Raw genomic sequence first — 22900 nt, 5'->3', positions numbered from 1 at the left:
GATTTTTGGGTGGTCCTGTGTGGATCTAGGAATTGGACTTGATGATCCTTGTGATTCCTGTAGGTCCCTTCCAACTTGGGATATTCTCTTACACACTGCATCTGTAAATGTCCATCAAAACAAATGAGTGGGACAAAATGCCTGCATTTTAACTGCTTCTGTTAGAACAGGGAACTTTTCCTGTTTTCCACCTTTCCGTGTTCTGCCACTACTTCCCCATAGAGTGGAAGCCTCTGCTAGTAATGCTTTTTTGAAGTGTTCTTGAGTCTTTTCTTGTTAGATGTCCTGCTAAGCAGCAGCTATTTCTGTTGTCAGAGAAACCTGGGAAACAGCACAGAAGTTAGCTGTGGAGATGAAGAATGCTAGTGGAGGCATCTCATTTTGATGAAAGCACCAGGAAACCACTGACAGAGCAATAGGAGATTTGATTGTGTCAGTGAGCAATCTATGTGACCTCTCTACAGTCCAGTTTTTGAGGCGTGAGCTCCTGAGTAACTTGAGAGGATGAATGGTTAGTGTCTTATGGATTTAAATACTATTGGATTATATCTGGGAATTCACATGGCTATATGTACTTGCTTTTTGAAACTCTGTTGTTGAAACTCACTGACCTTGTGAAAGGTCATTATTCATTAAAATGTGTGGAGTTTACCTGTTCTTTTGAGAATTACGGACACAATCAAACCTTCTTCTGAAATGATGATTCAAAAGGGACCTAGAGTGACATATGGCCAATTGTGTATCAAGACGATGTAATACCTATGATGTTTCTTGATGAATTCCTAAATGTAAAAGGCAAATAATTATGTTTGACTGAGAACAGCCATGCTGTTCACTGGGAAATTTAAATGAGATAAATTCTTGCAAACCCAGAGGGATTGACTCATCTCTTTTTCAGAAAAAAAAGATAACATAAGTATTATGTAAAATGCCTGTGATTCTCCTGTTCTCCACTACCATAGATGGTAGGGGGCTACACACATGAATCATGCAGACTACAGGGGGTCTTAGTCTGTGAAACAGGTATTCTGGGAAGGAAGGAGAAGAGCCTTTAAAGTAGTTTCTTCTGTTCCATGCTGAAGTTGGTGTTTTGCTCTAATACGTTGTGGTGTTCTCTTTCTAGGCTGCTGTAAATCTTGTACAGAATTTTGGTGAATCAAAAATACTTTGTTTTCAAATGAGAATTTTCTGCCTCTCATTCATCCTTGGTGAGGAGAGACTGTTGTCACTAAAGAGCATTATGCTCTTAAATGCAGAACTAGTAGGTTTGACACCCTGCTTGGAAGTACTGTGGGTGTGAGATGATGAAAACAGCAAAAGGTAGTTAAATGCGTACTTGCTCCTGAAAAACAAGGAAATTGTAAAACTTAATTCTTATTTCTGTCCAAAGCAATCCCTTCATGTGTTTCACAGAAAAAGATTGAGCTCTCTTAGGGGATGGGATAATAGAGAAAGCAGATGAGGATCCTGTTGTTTGCAGTTCCAAGCCAAGAACAATGGAGATTATAGTAATCATTAAATGAGTATGATTTAGTGGGTCATCATCAGGTGTGTAACTATCTCCCTGAGCAGATAGATGGTAAGGTATTGTTTCTCAGCTGACATCTGAATCTTGAGCAGTGAAGGCTCACCCTACCTTCAAGTCTGTCTGCTCACATTTGATTCTCCTACTAGATATCTAGATGTGGGGGAACCCTACTTCATTGTCACAGATTGCTCTAAGTTATCTTTTTCTCTTGATTAAAAGGTTAAACTTGTTAAAAGTTTAAAACACTTATTAGGGTGTAAAAGGAGATATCTGTGTCAAAATCAAGTTGTTAACATCCAGAAGCTGCACTGGTGTGAAGAAAAGCTGTTATGTTTTGTTGGGGATGCAATGACTTTGGAAGGTAATGCTGTTGGAAGTGTGTACCAGCACAGTCCCTCAAATAGCAAATGCCTGGGGTACACCAGTGTTTGAAGAGGCTCCTGTATCAAAATAGTGGCTGTTTGTGTTAAAACAGAGAACACCATGCATTGCGTAGGCAAAAGGGACTAACGAAAATGCAAGCTTTTGTGGTCTAGCTTCTTTTAGACTGAGCTAGGGTATGAGCATGTGACAGCAGGATGAACGGCACTTTTAGACCCCTAGCTGACGGTTTCCATTTCAGTGCTTCTTTTAATGGTCAGTGTAAGTGTCTATACAGAAGTAAAAGTGACTGGTTTTTGTCTTGCCAGTGTTCAGGTAGTGTTTGCAGTGCCTCTCTTCACTGTGGTAAAAACAGTGGCAGGTATGTAGCTTTGCAGTTCTCTTGTTGCCTTAGCGTGCATTTCCTCAGCACATAGGAAGTATGATTACAGCAGGAGCTGAAGAATCTACGATGGGTGATCACAGAAAACCCAGCAGTGTTGCACAGATTAACAGTCTGTGCTCGGCTAATTGTGATTGACTTTTTCTGCCTCAGAGTAGTGTTTTGCAGCACACCCTGCAGTGTCTAGTCTTAAGGTTATAAAAATAAACTGCGATTCCTGATGGTGGTACTAACCTGTCATTACAGTCTGTACCATTTCTATAGCTGATCTCGTGATAGGAAAGTTTCTTTCAATAAGCTTTCATTTTTCCTTTGCAACCTTGAACTCTTTGAACCATGCATGTTACTTGTTCTCTCTTCTTGGTATTCAAACTACTCAGATGTTGGCAGGCATGGTCACTGACTAAAGGAGCTGTCTATTTGAGGTCAAGCCTCTTATCTTAAATGGGATGCAAGTGCACGTGTTTGTTTATATCCTTCAGACAGGTCCAGGAAAGTCTACATATTCTCAGTACACATACCCTTTGCTCTGTCAGAATGCAGAAATGCCCAGAGTAGCAGTCTAGTTTTACTTTTTGAAAGGGAGGAGGATTAGTAAACTAGTATAATTTTACTTACAAAACTGTGCCAAATCGTGGGTATGTTTCTTAGTGGGTTGTCTCACAAGAGGAAGAATTCTTGTATCTATGCTCTGGAACTTGATACGCAACTCAAAAATCTCCTTATCCTTTTCTTCATGCTCTTTATAGCCTTTAAAGATTAAAGACACTATTTCAGAGGAGGGAGAAAGATACCTATTTTACTGTTTTCAGCACAGGCCATCTTGAAGCTATCGTGGGCCAGCCCTGTCTCCTCTGACGGTGTGGTTTTTGTTTGTCAAATGGATTGCAGAATTCAGTTCCAAGAAAAAAGTCACTTTGGTTTATATGCCATGTGAAATACTGTTTTTTTTTTTTTTTTGTTGTTTTTTTTTTTTTTTTTTATGGAAGCCATGTAGGTGTCTTTGTCATGGAAACAACTATTGTAATATCTATTTCTGGAGGAGATTAGAGTTTAGACAGTAGTTGAAGCTTTTTTCTTTTTTTTTTCCTTTTTTTCTAATAAATAAAGATAGGTGTGATGATTTTGAATGTGTCATTTTTTATAGATGGCTTAAGAAGGTAATGCCAGACCTTAAAGCCAGCTTGTGCAAAAGAAGAAAATTAGCTTTTCAACATTACTAAGTAGCAGGTAGCTTTTTTGTTATTAATCCGATACCTAAAAAGGAGCCTCCCACTCACCCGTAGGAGTTTCTTAATCCCTAAGCCTGTTAAAATGTCAACTGAAACAGCATTTCGAGAGTGAAAAATATCCAATAGATTTGTGGGAAAAGCTGCAGATTTTTTTTAGCTTGCAATACATCGTAGCCATGTAGACTGCTGTACCGGCAGTGTATTCAGAAAAGTGTTCCTGGACAGCGTACTTCGTGTATGTTTCTGATTTTCCTGAATGCCTAGCTAGACTCCGTTAGCAAAGCCATGGCAGCAGTTGCAGTTCTGCTTTTCCACCACAGAGAGGCAGGAGGCATTATATATCGGTATCCTTGTTGCTGGTTGATACTACGTAATTAAGAGATCATCTCACACCTGAGGAAGGATGTAATGAAAAATTTTGTCTTGGGGACACAGTTGGCATTACTACTTCACTGACAGTGAGTATAGCCTGTAGCTTGTAAGCTGCATGCAGCCATAGAGACAATTAGCAGCTAATGTTGGAAAAAACAGAACTCTGTAAATGTATCAAACTAGAACAACAAATTTCAGACTGCCAAATGTTTGGTGTGGAAGAAAGAAGAACCAAAGAGCATTTTGGCTTGTGCTGCACTGTGTTATGAGAAGACTGCATTATTCATTTGTCAAGGACAGTTGTGTATAAAGATGATCAGGGACCATAAATAGCATGGCAGTGCACAGGATAAAGAAGTGCTTTCATATTCCTACTCACTCCTCCAGAGGTACACATTTTGATTGTGATTGCTTCTGAGTGTCACAAGGTGAAGTGTTCCTTTATAGTATCAATTTGCCAGGCTTCGCTCATCTCCCACATGAGGTAAATCAGCATGGGAGAAGAAAGGTGATTTGGTGTCAAGTCTACTGGGGTGACAGGGTTGAAGTCTACAGAGCAGAGAGGAAGGCTGACTCTTGATCTGCTGAGGGGGAAAAAGCGTGGAAACATTCTCAATAACTTTTTGGAAGAGGTGTAAGAAGATGGATGTAGATAAGAGGAGCCCCTCTTGAGGACCTTGGGACAGAGGATGGGGCTGTGGGGCACCTGGCACTGACTTATTTTCCTGTTAGGATGTAGAACAAGGCAGGGGCTTGTAACCCCCAATGAAGGCTGAATTTTCCTTATTGTTCTGCCTGGACGATTGGCTTGACTCTTGATATGTAGCTCAGACAATTAACTTTAGACAAATTACTTGGGTGGGGCTCGGGTGAGAGACTTCGCTAAGAAAGTCAAGCGCCTGGTACGGCCCACCAGCTACTACCTGCTACTGGTCTTTCAGGCTGGTAATGACGAGGTAGCAATGAGAAGCCTGAGAGTGATCAAAAGGGACTTTAGGGCTTTGGGGCGACTAAAAGGATCAGGGACACAGGTTGTGTTTGCCTCTGTCCTTCTGATAGGGGGGGATCGATGCTGACAAACAGACTCATCACATTAACACATGGGTTCAGAACTGGTGCAGCCGGCAGAATTTCAGGTTTTCGATCACGGGAAGGTCTACGTGAAGGTCTGGTGCCTGCTGGCACCAGATGGGATGCGCCTCTCAGAGAGGGGTGAGGATTTTTGCTCAGGAGTTGGCAGGGCTGATAGATAGGGCTTTAAACTAGAGTCAAAGGGGGAAGGGGATAAAACCAGGCACGCTGGTGATGAGCTAAGGGATGGTGTGCTAGAATCAGAGGGACTGTGTGCTAGTGAGGCCCTTCGGTTGGCTACACAAGGTGCTGTGTGTAGGGAGGCACATTTGAAGTGCTTCTACACAACACACGCAGTATGAGGAATAAAATGGATGAGCTAGAAGTCTTGGCCCAGTCCTGCAGCTACGACATCATTGGCATAAGTGAAACCTGGTGGGATGAGTCCTGTGGCTGGTGTGTTGCAATAGATGGTCACAGGCTCTTCAGGAGGGACAGGCAGGGTAGGCGAGGTGGCGGGGTGGCAATGTATGTGAAGCATGGGCTGGACTGTGTGGAACTTCAAGTTGGCGATGGCAAAATTGAGAGCCTCTGGGTAAGGATTAAGGGACAAACAAATAAAGGGGATGTCGTTGTGGGAGTCTATTACAGACCACCTGGCCAGGACGACAACGCCGATGAATTATTCTTTGCAGAACTAAGAGATGCCTCGAGATCGACTCTCCTTGTCCTAATGGGAGATTTCAACTTGCCAGACGTCAACTGGGATCATCACACAGTTGACACGAGCAAGTCCAGGAGGTTCATAAAACACCTAGATGATAACTTCCTGGTGCACGTGCTAAGTGAGCCAACTGGGAAAGGTGCCCTCCTAGATCTGTTGCTGGAGAACAGAGAGGGTCTTGTGGGAGATGTGGCAATTGGCAGCCATCTCGGTCATAGTGACCATGAAGCGGTTGAGTTTAGAATTTATGGTGACAGAAGGAAAACTGTCACCAAAACTTCAGCCCTGGATATGGGGAGAGCAGACTTCAGGCTGCTCAGGGAACTAGTCAGCAAGGTCCCCTGGGAAACTGCTTTTGAAGGCATTGGCGTCCATCAGTGCTGGTCAGTCTTTAAGCACTGCCTCCTAAAAGCACAAGATCAGGCGATTCCAAAATATCAGAAGTCAGGCAGGTGGGGCAGAAGGCCGGCCTGGCTGACCAGGGAACTTCTACTGGAGCTTAGGCAAAAAAAGAAAGTGTACGGCTGCTGGAAGGAGGGTCAGGCGACGAGGAAGGAATACATGGATGCTGTTCGTGTTTGTAGGGAGAAAATTTGTGTGGCCAAAACCCAACTAGAGTTGAAGCTGGCCGTGTCTGTGGGAGACAATAAAAAAGGTTTTTTTAGATATGTGAACGGAAAAAGGAGAATCAAAGAAAACATAGGTCTGCTACTAGATGGGGAGGGTCTCCTCATAGACAATGACATGGGCAAAGCAGAGACGTTTAATGCCTTCTTCACCTCTGTCTTCAACACTGATGATGGGCTTCGGGACCCAGGGTACCCTGAGCTGGAGGACCATGATGGTGGGAATGACAAACTCCAAACCGACCCTGAACGTGTGCGGGATTTGCTGCTCCACCTGGATCCATGCAAGTCCGTGGGTCCGGATGGGATTCATCCCAGGGTGCTTAAAGAGCTGGCAGACGTCATCGTGGGACCTCTCTCAATTATTTTTCAACGATCTTGGGAATCTGGAGAGGTCCCATTGGACTGGAAGCTGGCAAATGTTGTGCCAATTTTCAATAAGGGTAAGAAAGAAGACCCTAGCAATTACAGGCCTGTCAGTCTCATGTCAGTGCCTGGTAAAATTATGGAGAGGATGATCCTTGAAGTTATTGAAGCGCACCTGGGGGACAGTGCAGTCATTGGTCCCAACAAACGTGGGTTCATGAGGGGTAGGTCCTGCCTAACAAATTTGATTTCCTTTTATGATAAGATCACCCATCCAGTCGATCAAGGGAAACCAGCTGATGTGATCTTTTTGGACTTCAGCAAAGCTTTTGACACGGTTTTCCATAGGATCCTACTGGACAAAATGTCCAGCATACAGCTAAACAAAAACATCATACGACGGGTGAGCAATTGGCTGACAGGCAGGGCTCAAAGGGTTGTGGTAAATGGGGCCACATCTGGCTGGTGGATGGTCACTAGTGGGGTCCCTCAAGGCTCCATTTTAGGGCCAGTCCTCTTCAATGTTTTTATAAATGATTTGGATGTAGGACTAGAAGGTGTTTTGAGCAAATTTGCCGACGACACCAAACTTGGAGGAGTTGTGGACTCGGATCAGGGTGGAAAGGCCTTGCAGAGAGATCTGGACAGATTGGAGAGCTGGGCGATCACCAACCACATGAAGTTTAACAAAAGCAAGTGCCGGGTCCTGCACCTGGGACGGGGCAACCCTGGCTATACGTACAGACTGGGCAACGAGATGCTGGAGAGCAGCCCTGCAGAGAGGGATCTGGGGGTTGTGGTTGACAGCAAGTTGAATATGAGCCAGCAGTGTGCCCTGGCAGCCAGGAGGGCCAGCCGTATCCTGGGGTGCATCAAGCACAGCATCGCTAGTCGGTCGAGGGAAGTGATTGTCCCGCTCTACTCTGCGCTGGTGCGGCCTCATCTCGAGTACTGTGTGCAGTTCTGGGCACCACAGTACAAAAAGGACATTAAACTGTTGGAGAGTGTCCAGAGGAGGGCGATGAAGATGGTGAAGGGCCTAGAGGGGAAGACGTACAAGGAGCAGCTGAGGTCACTGGGCCTGTTCAGCCTGGAGAAGAGGAGGCTGAGGGGGGACCTCATTGCAGCCTACAACTTCCTTGCGAGGGGGAGTGGAGAGGCAGGTGACCTGTTCTCTGTTATCACCAGTGACAGGACCCGCGGGAACGGTGTTAAGCTGAGGCAGGGGAAGTTTAGGCTGGACATCAGGAAGAGGTTCTTCACCGAGAGGGTGGTCGCACACTGGAACAGGCTCCCCAGTGAAGTAGTCACTGCACCAAGCCTGTCTGAATTTAAGAAGCGATTGGACTGTGCACTTAGTCGCATGGTCTAAACTTTGGGCAGACCTGTGCGGTGCCAGCAGTTGGACTTGATGATCCTGATGGGTCCCTTCCAACTCGGGATATTCTATGATTCTGTACTCTGTCATGCGATTAGTAGGTTTGGGAGTGCTTACTGTATACATCACTGACATGAGAAGGGCAGTTCATTGAAGCACAAATTGTCTAGTAGCACTGGAAGGATCACAGATCCCTGGGAAAATCACTGAGAGTTTAACAATTAACTAAAATCAACAAACCAAACCAACAAGAAGCATGGGGAAAAATCCCAAATCATAGCTTTGTTCTTGCAGAAGGCAGGGAAGCTGAGCTGTGCCTTCCACAGCCACATAGTGCTTGTCATATCCCAGTCTAGCTTTGCATTATAGATTTCGGTAACAGCAGAGCTGCATCTAGTGGAACCAAGAGGCCTAACGTCAAAATAGCAAGTGTAGGCAGAGGGCAGATTATTGACTTCAGTAGCATTTTGGAACTGGAAGATTACATGTATGCCTCCGTTTTCTTCTCATTTGATTTTTACTATTTGAGCAAAGCTGCACAGCTCTTAGGATAGTTCCAAGACGTGGGAAAGAACAAACCATCATATTGAGGAATTAAACTAAGTTTTTGCGTAGACCTGCAACACAGATACTGCTGTGCAAGTAGCCTTGCATCTGTCTTATCCAGTGATGATCAACAGCAGACCATGCTGTTTGTGACCACAGCAAGTGTCTGTGCTCTTTGTCTCCGTAGTGTGCCTCTGTGTGAACGGGTATGTTTTCTTGTGGAGGGAGAGCACTGCAGCTTAGGCAGTGTGAGGAATTCTGTGTGAGTTGTGGATGCTGGCACCATCTGATGAAGCATGCTTGTTTGGGTCCTCTGGGAAGAGGTTCCTATGCCATAGTTCTCTGGAACTGCTGCATAGTAGGGGGAAAAATTCAACAAACCAATTAAAAAAACCACCACCAACAAAACAAAAATTCATCCAGTTCTTTTATATTACCAATCTTATATAGTAATAATTCAATAGAAGATAGAACATGAACAAATCTGAGCACTTGCTGAGTAGCTGTTTGTTACCAGGCAGGGTGTGTAACTAATCACTTGTCCTCTTACATTATCCTCTTAGTGTGGGAATGCTTCAGTGTTTGCCCACCATTTGCCCATTGGCATTTAAGACAACGCCCAAAACACAGTTACTGATTAAAATGTTTTTGTGACCTCACCAGTGCCTTGTATCAGAGTCATATTTATTGCAAGTAAAGCAGCTCTCTTCAGGATGTTTTTAGTGGAGCCATTTTAAAGGGGTGTGAGGCTTTGTAAGTCCCATTTCTGAAATGCATACAGCCAAACAGCATCAGGCAAACTTTGTTTTGTTTTACAACAGCTTCTTTGCATTTTTCTCCTCAGGTGTGAAAACCTGCGCGTGTACAAACTGGGTCTGTTTTCAGGTCTTTGGTGGATGCTAGCACTTTTCTGCTGGATCAGTGACAAAGCTTTTTGTGAGATCTGGTCCTCATTTAACTTCCCCTATTTACACTGTGTATGGTAAGTGTTGTGCATAAACTCCACAGTTTGATTCATACGTGACAGGTCCTCAGCACTGCACCACTCTGTGCTGTGTGCGTAGGCTGCTGGTGGCTATTTCTGGTTAGCGCTAAACAGATTTACTGATAAAATTGTAAGCCAGGAGCAAGTCTCACGCTATCCAGGGTGGCAGATTTAGGAAGCTCTTTGGCCTGATCAGATTCTTCAGGCACTAAGTTGGTTAATTGCAACTGAACTCCTTGCCATATGGGTTGCTAAAAATCCCACAGCACTGCTCAGCTGGAGCACAGACTATAAAAGCTCAAACATCCACTGTTAGCAGCTAGATATGAAGTGGGAGCAGTGAACAGCTTTGATGCCTTTTCTCTTTTACCACCCAGCAAATTGTGGTCTCTTATCCAAAGTGCTGTATCTCAGCATTTCTAGCCAACTCTGTAAGGCGGAAAGAGACCAAAAAGCTGCAGTCAGTTTAGACTGAGGATAAGCTACGGTTTTGTAGTTTTCCTTATTCTCTGTATTCTTTGCCTACAGGCAAAGGGTTGACAGCAGCCCTGTGGGGGACTTGGGGAAGAAAGTGAAGGACAGACTGATTTTAAAGTTTACTGATGTGTTTGATAGCTTCACTGAAGTCATGTTACTGAACTTTTCTTTTTTTCTGCGGGGGGGTGTCTATTTCCAGGCACATCTTGATTTGCCTTGCGGCTTACCTAGGCTGTGTCTGTTTTGCTTACTTCGACGCTGCCTCCGAGATCCCCGAGCAGGGCCCTGTCATAAAGTTCTGGCCCAGTGAGAGATGGGCATTCATCGGCGTTCCCTACGTCACCCTCCTCTGCGCACACAAGAAGTCACCTGTGAAGATCACATGAAGTTAGCCACGGAATGGGATGGATTTTCAACTTACATTCCAGCACAGACAGTATCTAAATAATGATAAATGAATAGGGTTGTATTTTATCCTCTTCTTCAGATATGCAGCACTTCCAGGTGTCATAGAAACACGTGGCAAGTGTGTTCTTTCCTTCCCTTTCTGGAGAGGAGGGAGACGGCAGGAAGTTGGAGGCTCTTGAACACTAAAGTAACAACTGTTTTCTCTGGTTGACTCTATTTTGCACTTTGTTTTCAATGTAGCATTTCACTTGACAAAAGTTAATTCCAAATATCAGGGTCGAGAAATGACGTTTCGATGTTTCTGCAGTAGGTCACTTCCGGTGCTTGATTTACTTTTGTTAACTCTTGGCTTGAGGCCTTCCTTGTAAAAGAAGTTTGTCAAAGATGCCTACGTGCCATCTTTGTGTCCTTCTCAGCTCTCATTTGGTTGTACTTGCACACGACCACAAGAGTGTGCTCAGAGCACATGTTCCTCCCAGCCAGGAGGGTAAGACAGGGAGGCTGGATGTGCATCAATTTGAATCACAGAGCATGTGGTTGTTTCCCTAAGTACAGCAGGAGACCTGTGCAAAGTGATTATCACTGGATATCTGGATCACTGCAGCTAGGCAGTGTAAAAGTGGAAATAGCTGACAGAATATTCAGTCCCTAAAACTAAATGGGAATTCAGGGGGTTTTAAAGTTTCTGTATTTCCACTGATCTGTGGACATTTGTATACTGCATATTTTCTTCTTACAGGAATGTTATGGAAATCCCTTCCTACCTCTGCAGACACATTTGGTCTTCAATTTGTCGTTGAAGCTCACACAGAAGTGTGAGGATTAACTTCAGTCAGAGCACAGGTCAGCAAGGACTGACAGTGTGGTTAAATTACAAAGATTCCTGTGTGCCTAGCTATGTGTCTAATTTGAGAGTTAACTTCTCACCAAAGTTTTGCAAAGTGACATGAACATAGTCCAGTGCTCTGCTAGTTATATTTAGGGAAAAGTAGGTAACGTAGATAACTTCTTAAAAACAAAGATAAAAATTAGATTTGAATAATCGAAGAAATGTGACATTATGTCTTGCATTCCTACAAAGGAATAGTAGATTCAGGTTTTCTGTTTGTTTTCAGCTTGTTTTGTAAGGATAAGGGATGTTTAGATCAAGTTTTAAGATTGTACTTTGGGACTGAGGTTCAGGAATTGCTATGGTTCTTGCAAGCTATTAACGCTAGGTCTGATAACAAAATGATGCAAAGTGAAGGCATGTTTTTTTTTTTTAATCTTAGGAGTTGTAGCTGTAACAGCTGCAGTCTTGGAGAACATGGGGTCTGCTTACATTCCACCAAATATCAGAACCGTAAGCAGGTTAAGGATTTGGATGTACATCTCTAGTAAAGTGCTATTTCTTTTTTGAGTACTAGACCAGGAAATAATATTTCTTCTGTGCTTTGCTAGTAAGTCTCATGTTGTACTTATTTTTTTCTCAGTGTGAAAACATACTGTATACAGTATCATCTTTAGGAAAATGGCTTTTAACAAGAACTTTGGGGTCAATTAGCCTTTCAAGCATTGTGAAAACTTTCAGATAACTTTTGTATTCAAATTTATGCACAGAAAACAAGAGCTGAGGTGTATGCTCTTACACTTAAAGCCAAGTTGTTAGTAAGAGATGACTTCTTGAGAACTTCAAAGCGGGTAAGTAGCCTACTCTCAGATTGATTAACGGATCACAAAAGCAGTCAAATCTGTTTACTTCACTGGAACAATGAACATTTATACCACTTGCTAGTAGATTTGTCTGGGAGAAATGTGTTTTTTGAACACACATTTTTTGTATGAAACAAACTTTGTAATAATTCACACAGTAATGTTTGCTACTCATTGAAAGACAGCTGCTTTTTTCCTTTTTAATTCCTCTCTCCGTAAATATGAAATGCTCAGTTTCAAACACTTCTCAGGTATTAATCTTATGATGAGAACCTTTATACAGATAGGCTTACTGGCTGGAACCCAGTTAAGGTTGCTGTTGCCTGACATGGCCCTACTTTGAGTAAGATTTCTGCAATATTGTTTATTAAATTATTATGTTACAATAAATAAGTTATTTTCAGTATTGTTTGGGGAATTAGTAACTGCAGATTTATGTACTGTTCAAAATGACTGGAGCCTTCCTACTTAATATTTTATCTGTAGGAAAACTGATTTAAAGGGTTCTAATCCACCTGCAAACAACTGCTGTTTTCTGCCCTTTAGTCTTACTGCTCACAAAGAAGTGATTTTATAACTTAAAAAATGGCAGTAGTGCATTCAGCTACTGCAGAAGTGAATGTATGCAGGTACAGGCCAAGAATCATCTCCTGCATATTTATTGACTAATCTCTAACCTTCGTATTGTTCATAGAGATTCTGTTAACAAACACCTCTATCTGTTATACAGAACTCCACTGTAGAACTGATTGGGAGTATTCCTCTTGTAACAGCAGTCCAGCATTTTTAGATACAGTTATTGCACTTTACCTTAAGTTAATATTAACTTAAATGTTCTGGCAAAAGCCACCTTTATTTCCAAAAAGAAAAAAAACATGCAGTTTTTACCAGATTCGCAGCTTTACAGATTATATTTTGGACTAAGGCTCCAATTCAGGATAACATCAGTACCCAAAGAAGTATGTGATTGGCACACTAAGGGTTTGTGCACTGTCCTGATCATACAGATGAATAGACAAGCGCACAAGTAGCCATATTGTACTGGAGTATGAAGTGATGTATATGCACCCTCAGCTTTTAAAATCCAGGAATGCTTTCTTCCATTGCTGGTAGGAAGTGACTGGGTTCCTGGATCATAGGTTCAATTAGTATTTTAGTTTAACTAGTGGGATGCAGTAATGTGTGGGCATAATGTAGGTTGTTTATATCGGTATGTGATATCCATCATTCCTTGAATGTTAAGCTTTAAGAGTATTTAAGAAAGTATGTTAAGCTCTCAGTGATGGCAAACACTTGCCCAATTCACAGTTACTAAAAATACAGTAAATAGTATGTAAGGGGTTGTTTTGTTTTGTTTTCCATCTCAGTTGAAGTCTGTATACTGAATATTTGTGGAAAGCATGTAATACTTTGCAACATTAAATCGTATTCAGAACAAATGCTGTTTGCCTCTTTATATATCACGTTTGTGGAGAGGAATGCAGCGGCCAATATAATACTTCGAAGCAGGACAGTTGATAGTGAGGGTAACTTCTCCCTCACAAAGGTAAGAAGTTTAGAGGAGGAGAAACACTGGATGATAAACCTCCAATGAGATAGATGAAAAAAAAAATCAGTTTGTCCAGGAAAGTAATCTCTAAGCAGAACAAGTACTTGATTCACTTGCAAGCACTTGCAGCTGGGATGAGTAGCAAGAAATGGCTAAAAGTGAGTGGCCTGTATTACCACAAATAGGGAAAACTGTGCCTGAATGAGTATGTCTGAGAGAACGAAGTGCAAATCTCCAGCATTCGTTGCCGAAGATAGTGCTCCCAGCTTAAGGAAACAATGCTCCTTCCACCTACTTCTCCCTTCTTGCTTTCCTTCTACCAAAGTTCATCCAGCTCCACAGAAAATACCTTCTTTGAAACATTTGCGGATCCCCATAAGCCACTGTTGGGCTTGAAACTGTTGTGAAAGTGTAGCTGTAATTCCAGAACATTACACACTCGGTTAATGTTTGTAGCTGGCAAGATGTCACGAACAGCTGGTGGATTGGCTCATACATTGCTCTGTCACTCAGCCTGCTCTGTCTGGAGACTATTGACGTTGTTTCCTGTGGAAAGAAGGGGAACACTGCATTTATCTGATAAGTTCAGAGCTCCTGGCATATTTTGACCAAATCTGACAGAGAAGAGCTGTAGAGATAATTTCCTATGGGCCATGTAAAAAAATAGTCAGGTAGAGAAGCCAGGCCTGTGAGACAAGCTGTCCCACGAACCTTGTTATTAAAAAACAGAAACCTACCCAGGGAGGAAACCAGACTGATGTTCAGGTTGTGGATGGGCTTTAATTGCAGCTCATATCAGTTTACAGCATCTCTAACCGGTTACACATGGGCAAGGGCTGCAGGAAGGAGTTTCACAGGCTTGTATTCCAGAGATGGCAGAACTACTCCTTTGTAACATGCAGGAATCTGCTGCTTTCTCCAGACTTAAGAGGATCTTTAAGCATCTTCAGATGCTTCCCAAAAAGGGACAATTGAAAGTCTTAGATCACCATACACCTTTCTGGCTTTCAGTTAAACACAGTGCCAGCTGAACAAGATAGAAATGTAAAGGCCTTCTGTGCCTGCAAACTCAGGAACAATGGAAAAAAAAAAGAAAAAAAAAGGCTGTTTGCAAACTCCCAGCATATAGCAAGGAGGTGAGCAGGAGTTTGTCAAGAGCAAATTGTGTCTGCCTAATTTAGTTTTCTTCTGCAAAAGGGTATTTGCAGTCCCTGTGACTATGGAAGAAAACAGTATTACGTTAGATTTTTGACACTGATAAGATTTCTAGCATTGTTTGACAGGACGTTATTATAAAAGTGCTAGAAAACCTGGTTTTGATGAAAATTCTGTGGATTAGTGTGAAATTGTTTCGATAGCTGCTTCTGGGCTGTTCTCAGCAGTCTATTATCAAGCCAGAAAAAAGTGTCAAGTAAAGTTCAGCAGGATCTTCTGGGTCAGTTTCCCTTTACTCGTTCAGTAATAGCCACATGGAAGGTATTGGTAAACTGAAGTCTGGGAAGGTCCATGAACACCTTAAAAAATAGGTCTGAAATCCAAAGGCAGCCTGCTGAATTGTAGAAAAGAGAACAAAATTGAGTAATAGTGAAGTATTACACATATATAGGCATCATCAACAATGCTGTTTGTAGAAAAACTAGGGAGTGAGTAGTTCTTGCAAGAAACTGAAGGATTATTGAATCAGAAGCCAAATATAATACAATGTGACATCACTGCATTAAAAAGGAAAAAAAAGACTATAATTGAGAGAAAATCAGGCCTGTAAAACAGGCAGAAATCCTTTCCCTCTGCCTGGTGTTAGTTTTTGACATTGTGACTGGGGAGCTGGACTACTCACAGGCATCAAACTTCAAAAGGAAGCAGGAAATGGCTGAGGAGTATCTGGAAAAGGATATCAATGAGAATTAGTTGGAGGAACCTGGCCTGTACGGAGAAATAGGCTCAGTCAGCCTTAAAAGACAGTGTGAGGTGGACTTTTACAGGTTGTAAGTATGCAGAAGGGAGATTGCAAAAGTTCAGACCAGGCGTTAGGAGAAATGAGGTGAGGAAGGCACTGGGGTAGACTGACTGGAAGCTCAGAGCCTCTATGTCTTGTTGGAGATAGATGTTTAAGGGGCAGTTGGAGAAGCAGTCTTGTAGGTCATAGGTATAGGGGCTGATCCTGCCCTGGGACAAGAAGGGTCCCAGGGGTGGTTGGTGGCAGCCTGGTGAATCAGACATCTACATTTTTTCCCACTCATTTCTGTGCTTATGCACATGGGCTGGACACAAAATGAGTTGTGGACAGAGCTGTAGATTAGGACTTTGCCTGATTGCCCTGCAGAGACTTACCAACTGTAAATAAGAGCATCAGTGTTCTCTAGAGAGACTGGGCTTTGTAAATTATCACTGCTTCTGCCTGTTTCCCATAAGCACAGCCATGGCTACTAGACCTCCGTGTGTCTGAACTCTCCTAACTTAGTCTACATACTTTCCTGTACTGCAGGAGACCTGATGCAGTTCTCCATTCATTATTGTAATTATTTTAGGGAGTCTCAAGTGTTTCCCCCCCGGATCACAACTTAATTTGGAAGAGGGTGCCCCAAGTGACTAACTGGGAGAAAACACGCTGTATGGCATAACTTCTTGTTGACCATGACACACTTGACTGCCAACTTAGAAACTAGATTGTATCTGTCACATTATCACATATGTTAATTGGCTCAGTCTGTGACATAACAGCATTTGTCTTTCTGAAGTACTCAGTGTCAGCTTTTAAAGTGTCAAAAAACAGACTCCTTTTTAAAGCATACAACCTACTTCTCTGCATTGTCTTTAGAATTCTAAAAGAAGCTCTGAAACCTGCAGTTTTTCTACATAACTTAGTAGCTAACCATCTCTCTTGCTTATATGCTTGACTAGCATTCTTTGAGTTCATTAGTTTTGATGCCTACTTCTGCCAGAGTCTGAAATTGTCTACTTAAATCATCTCAATTATCTTCCAAAAGTTACCAGAGGAGTTACTCTGAGTCCTCTCCATAGCATCTTACAAAATATTGAGAAGTACTATGGTTCTGTCTCTTCCTATTACCCCAAATATCTTTGGTTATGTCAGGATTCCTCCCTCAATGCCAAAGTAAGTATACTCCCCTTAATTTTGTTAATTCATTTTGATTTTGTGAGTTCAGCTAATCCTGCAAAATTTTTTGTTTGTTTATCACATAGAGTATATGAAACATATTCTTATGATTCCAAATTAATCAGCTTAATACATATTAAAAGAGAAGGAAAATATCTGCAACTCACAGAAGCAAGAATATAATTCTAAAAATGTTGTATTAGTGTTCATGTTCCGTGTAACCTTCATACGAGCAGGGAACCTGGAGAATTCAAGGAATTCAGAGAGTCTAGAAGTGCTTTATGAATGACTTGAACGGGACTGGATAAAACATAAAACATTTTGGTCAAGAAAAAAACAACGCAATACAGGCAGGGCATAGCAAATTCTCCTGATAAAGGATACATAATCAGTAAATGTTTTAAGGACAAAATGTAAACAAATGTATGAAGAAAAAGTAGGCATTTTTTGTAAAAAGGTAAAAACAGATAGGGAGACAGTATTTTCTGTCTGAATAGGTTATAAAAACAGATGAACGTCATAGAGCAGACTTGAGAGATTTGGAAAGCACAAGTTCAAGGCTGGAGGAATGCCATCTGTGCAAAAACTGTGTTTTATTACTTCAATGACTATTAATAAAGCTCTCTTAATCTGTGTAAGACAATTGGTTTGGGTAATATTAAATAAGGTAATTAAACATGAGGTTTAAAGCTTTGTCTCCTGGCATCTCGCTGTTTTTTCTGACATTGTCCTATCTTCTCTACCTTGTGTCTCTGGCATTACCCAGTATCTGATTGGCCTGATTATTACTGAACTGTTTTTTTTTTTTTTTTCAAAAAAAAAAAAAAAGCCTGCCTGTATGGTTTTGCTGAACTAACAATCAAATTCTCATTCTGTTATACCTCCAGTTGTTATTTCATTTCATGTCCTGTATCATCCTCTGCTAAATGTGGCAATTGCCCTGTGATCCTAGATCTCCATTATATCTAGCAAGTGTATGGAAAGAGGTCATCTCCACCTGGTTTGTTCAAGTTGTGAACAAACTGTGTGTAGAAAACAAAGGCACCAGTCTAAAGGGCAGGAGGAGTGGACGCGAGCAGGGGAAACCCAGAGGCATGGGCAGCCAGCTTGAGTGCAGCTGGGTTCTGGATGCTAGCATCCAGAAGAATATCTTATTCTATGGGAGAGCCTTTGGAGGTGCTCTCCACATTAACTGGTGGTTTTCCTCTTCATTGAGCTCCCACCTGCTGATGTCCCAAATGGCTGGTAGAACAAGCGGCAGTGGGGTGGGCTCTGGCTGTCTCAGGACCTCCTGCCTGCTGCCCAGGCAGGGCCCTGCCAAGGCAAGAGGAAAATTCACACCCTCTTTTACAGGGTGCCAGAAGGAGCCTCCTAGCCCTTAAAGAGCCCATAAGGAGCTGGAAGACAACCCTGTGTCTTTTTATTTATTTATTTATATATTTAAATACATTTCATTTTCAATTATTATTATTATTTTAATAAAAAGAGAGGGCTGTGGAGGAAATGACTGCCAGCTCAGGGAAAATGTTCCACTGACAATGAGAAACTAAGTTGCTTATGAGAGAAATGGGAATCAAGCCACGAATGGCAGCCTTACTGGTAGGTAAGAGGGAAAAAGTCATAAGCGGACAGCTGCTTAGAGACAGACTGTGAAGGGAAAAACCTCAAAGGAAAAGTGGGAATTGTAATGACTGTGGGGAAGGAACATGACCTATTTTATTAAAGAAACCCATCCAGCACCGCACTGCGATTCCCCACACGAGCGTGTTGGAGTGATGCACTCATTATGCTTCTGTCTACAGGGATGTGGTCGGCTTACCTGACAGCATGCTGAGCAGTCATCACAGAGCGCTCAGCAAACAGATAACCAGATTCAGTACCACACCATCCCAGCTGCACACAGTGTCCCCGCAGAGGAGTGGTGCGGTCTGTCTTGCTGACTGAGGTGCCTGGGCTATCTTTGCTAATTGCTTTGCTAAGTCTTTGCTGATCTTGTTTGCTAAAAGGAGTGTGGTTGGCTGAGACAGCAAAGTATAAAGTCTGCTTTCAAGAAGTTATGGAAAAATAGGGCTGGGAGGGTTCTTCATAAGTCACCTAAACCACCACCAGCTCAAAAGCAGGGTCAGCTCTTCAAAGTATCCCAGGAAGATACCTGTCTAGCTTGTTCTTCAAAACTTGCTGTGCTCCAAGTACCCACATCTGCTCTTGGTTCCAGTCACAGAACAGGAGGGACCACTGGACAAGCAGGATGCAAGTGTCTCACTATCAGCACATTTATATTGTACAAGTAAGAAGGCTGCAGTAGGGAAGGCCTCTCTGCTGGTCCTGCTCTCACACTTCTGGCTGTGCCAGAGCTTTAACAGCACCGAAGCACCCTGGTTAACGTGCCAGCTCATTTTCCACTTGTGCAAACTGTAGTAAAAGGCATGAGTCAGGGAAAGACTGGGAAGAATCCAGTTTAGGATTATCTTCTAAATTAAGCCATTAAAGAAAAAAATAATAATAGAAGAAAAAGGAAAAAAAATCACAAAAGGTATTCACTAAATTATGTGATGCTTATTACATCATCCTGTAAAAACAAATGTGCAGGGATAACATGAGTTTAACCAAATCCATGTTTGCAGTCCAAATAAAACCTGACCCAGAAAAAGGGAGCATGCAATAGCAGCTATCTCCAAAGTCTCATTATGGTACTTGGAAAAAGTCAATGCAAGAGGTAGCAATGCAAACAATGGACTATTTCACCACTTGGGCTGAAGCAAGCTGTTTCTGGAACATGCCCTTTACAGTTTTACAAAATAGGATGTTTTATCTTGGTTTCTGTAAACGCTTGGCATTCATCAAGGGCATCAGAAGAATGAAATGTTAAACCCATGAGCAAGACCATAACCTGTCCTGGCCTACTCCTTGCCCCTCAGTACATGCCCTGGATTTAATACTTCTGAATTTTGTCAGAAATCTTTGGTTTTGTAAGTTGCCATGCTAGTACAATGCATCCCGAGCTCTCCATCTCTAAATGCCATAGCTGTTGGTTTTCCTGGCATTTACTTACCTGGGCAACCTGCTCTAGGGAACCTGCTTTGGCAGGGAGGTTGGACCTGTTGATCTCTTGAGGTCCCTTCCAACCCCTAAAATTCTGTGATAGAGCTGCTGATTTATTTTATTTTATTTTATTTTATTTTATTTTATTTTATTTTATTTTATTTTATTTTATTTTATTTTATTTTATTTTATTTTATTTTATTTTATTTTATTTTATTTTATTTTATTTTATTTTATTTTATTTTATTTTATTTTATTTTAATTTTATTTATTTTTTTTTGTGGCCATGTTAAGGTACTGTCCCACTTTTGAAAGGTGGCATGAGGCAGAGGGTTCCAGTGCCTTGAAAAACAACTGACCAATGGGACTGGTGTCTCATATTCATGTGTATGTTCGTGTGAACCCTGTCAACATCCATTGTAAACATACCCGTACCTCTGTGGTCTTGCTGGTATGCTGCCCTCTAACAGGGCTCTGGCTCACTGCTCACAGGTGGGTAGGGAAATCCCAATCAAATGCAATGATGCTCTCCTGTGCATTAGAAATCTGAGGATCAGGTATGAAGGCAAGACAGGCAGGCTCCAGGTATGTTATTGTGAGTCTTTCATCAAGATTTGGAAAGAATAAAATGATTGTGTTGGAATGCTGCATCACTGTAAACTGTAGGGAAATGATTTCCTTCTGGTGTTGGCCCACACGCATACACGGACAGGATGTTTCAGGCTCTCAGACACTCACACCAGACCACTATGAATGTCTCTGTTCCTTACACTGAACCCAGGTTACACCACCTCTGAGCCAGAATTCGACTGCCTGGGATATTTGTATGGATCCAGATCCCACAATCCATGCACAGAACTCAGACAGATCATCGAGGAGCGTGTGTGTCCCTCCACTCACTCAGAATTAAGTCCTTTCCATCCCTGGTGTCCCAGTTCTAAATTACAGCATTATATCAATTCCCAGAGAGTGCATGTTTCTTTTAGAGCTGCAGGGATGTGCCCTTGTAAAAACGAGGTGCACACATCGGAGGTTTAGAGATAAAGAAACCTGCACCAGGTTTCCACCACAGGGTGTCTTTACTCAGCTGAGTTCATGAGCAGCAGACTGGGAAAGCAGCAGTCTTCCCCACAGGCACAAGCCTGAGGAACAGAGATAATGACAGGGAGCAATGCCTCACAGGGCATGAAGCAAGGCACCCAGGAAAGGGGCAGCTACATCTGTTAACGTCTGTCAAACAAATGCTCAACGCTTACTTCACGCTCCGTGTTCATTTCGTGTCATTTCCCAAATTGTGATGGACAGCACTATGTATTTCCACTGAGGGAAAGGCATAATTAGTCTGGGGAGTGGAAGCATGCCAGAGGAGAATGGTGATGGTTTTTAGCTTGTCTGCGCAAAGGGAGAAAAGCAGTACAGAGGAAAACATACAGGAAGCTAAAAAGAAGACAGCATTGTAATTGATGTTGGTGAGAGTGTTCGTAGTGATTTACAGAGACTGTGGTACCCAGCAGCCTTGTCCTTTGGCCTCACTCTTGAGTGCTTTTTCGTCCAATCTTACCATGCTGTTTTGCTTGTTACCCTGATATGTGGTTGTCCAATCCAACATTTCTTTGAACTTCTCTTTTCCAATCTCTCTTTCTCTCTGCAGCAAATAAAACTGCTGCGTCCTGGCTTCTAAGGCAGTATCTGTGGCAGCAGCTGTTCAATCTTTAATTCTCTGCCTGTCCAGTGGCTACTTTACAGTGACTGTGGAACTGAAAAAAAACTAACACAGAGAGGATACGCACAATACTTTCTAATGTGTTGTTACTGGTGGCAGTTCGTAGCTGTAGTGCTCAGAAGCATGATACTACCTATATACCCTAATACCCAGTTGTGATTGCAGTGGAGCTGGGGCTGTGCCTGACAGGGCACTGCAATTAGCAGTAAGGCACAGAGGTGCTGCAGAGCCCAGGGCAATGAGACCCACCACAGGATGAGGCAGACGCTGGCTATTCCTGAGCCTTGCACAGAGTGTAAAAGCACTAGAAATTTTATTGTAAACAGTAATGTAAAAACCTATTAACAAGGAGTGACCACCCTGAGCCTAAAGAGAAAGAGGAAGGTGTCCCCCCCCCCCCCCCCCCCTTTTTTTTTGAGTGCTAAATCTTTTGATTTTTATATCGGGGGGGAAATCAGTAATAAATCTAAATATGTCTGTCCTCAGACACTATAAAATGTTGTTTTATAGCTGATAATTACCAACAATAAAAGTAACTAACATAATTTATAAGTGTATATTTTAGCTGGTCAGTAATTAGATGCAAGGACAAGGTTTTACTATGGTGTTCAATTACACTTTTTTTTTTTTAATAAAGCTGAGCATTTAGATAAGCAAGTAATTCTTACAATTTTAATTAACCACTGCTTGTTTCTTGCTTATCTAGCACTAGAGATGTGCATTATCTGCTGATTTCTTTCCAGAAGCTTAGGTATGGTGTTTACAATGCAATTCATTGTCTGTGTAACTCACTGGTAACTGCAGTAATCTAAGCCATAGCATAGGCAGGACAATGACAAATGTTACAGAGTGGAGGACAGACTGGGGAAGATCACAGAAATCTTTCCACCTAGCATCTCTGACTAGCATTTGTGGCAGTTCAAATGTTTGTATCACAGAAAAGGCCCCACATGCTGCATTATTTATGTTATTGGACCTACACATGCTTCAGAAGTATTTGCAACCTTGGGAATTTCAGCCCTTTTAGTGCCTTAGCTGGATTCAAAAATGGAGGGGACAGAAATGCAGTAAGAACTGTCACTTTTTGCTATCATTTACCTTGAATCTCTGGGTTATAGCATTATGATACTGTGAAAAAAATATACTGAAAAAATCCCTGGACTGTGGAAGTAGCTTTGAAATTAGCCACCATGCCAGGTAAGGTATTCAGTGAGAGCCTACCTCAGGCTCTCCCTGTGCACAACTGTGTTCTCTGTGTTCTTTTTATTTTATGCAGAAGTGGCATAATGGAATACGTGAT

At 42.2% G+C, this 22900-nt stretch overlaps 2 protein-coding genes across 6 annotated transcripts in view; one reads left to right on the top strand and one right to left on the bottom strand.

Annotated features, from left to right (window-relative positions):
* The window catches only part of ACER2 (alkaline ceramidase 2), a 28160-nt gene extending 14553 nt beyond the window's left edge, over positions 1-13607 (top strand). For all 5 annotated transcript variants that reach the window (XM_083817117.1, XM_083817114.1, XM_083817116.1 and 2 more), the window contains 2 exons: positions 9451-9588; positions 10268-13607. In XM_083817117.1, coding sequence (XP_083673243.1) covers positions 9451-9588; positions 10268-10454 — 325 coding nt within the window. In that variant the 3' untranslated portion in view covers positions 10455-13607. The remainder of the gene's footprint in view (positions 1-9450; positions 9589-10267) is intronic.
* Positions 11718-22900, bottom strand: part of SLC24A2 (solute carrier family 24 member 2) — a 144743-nt gene continuing 133560 nt past the window's right edge. Inside the window, exon 11 of the mRNA XM_083817110.1 lies at positions 11718-14263. Coding sequence (XP_083673236.1) covers positions 14248-14263 — 16 coding nt within the window. The 3' untranslated portion in view covers positions 11718-14247. The remainder of the gene's footprint in view (positions 14264-22900) is intronic.

Source organism: Anser anser (assembly GCF_964211835.1).
Source record: "Anser anser genome assembly, chromosome: Z".
Classification (NCBI taxonomy): domain Eukaryota; kingdom Metazoa; phylum Chordata; class Aves; order Anseriformes; family Anatidae; genus Anser; species Anser anser.
The sequence above is the reverse complement of the archived record's forward strand: the minus strand, read 5'-3'. Positions and strand labels throughout refer to the sequence as shown.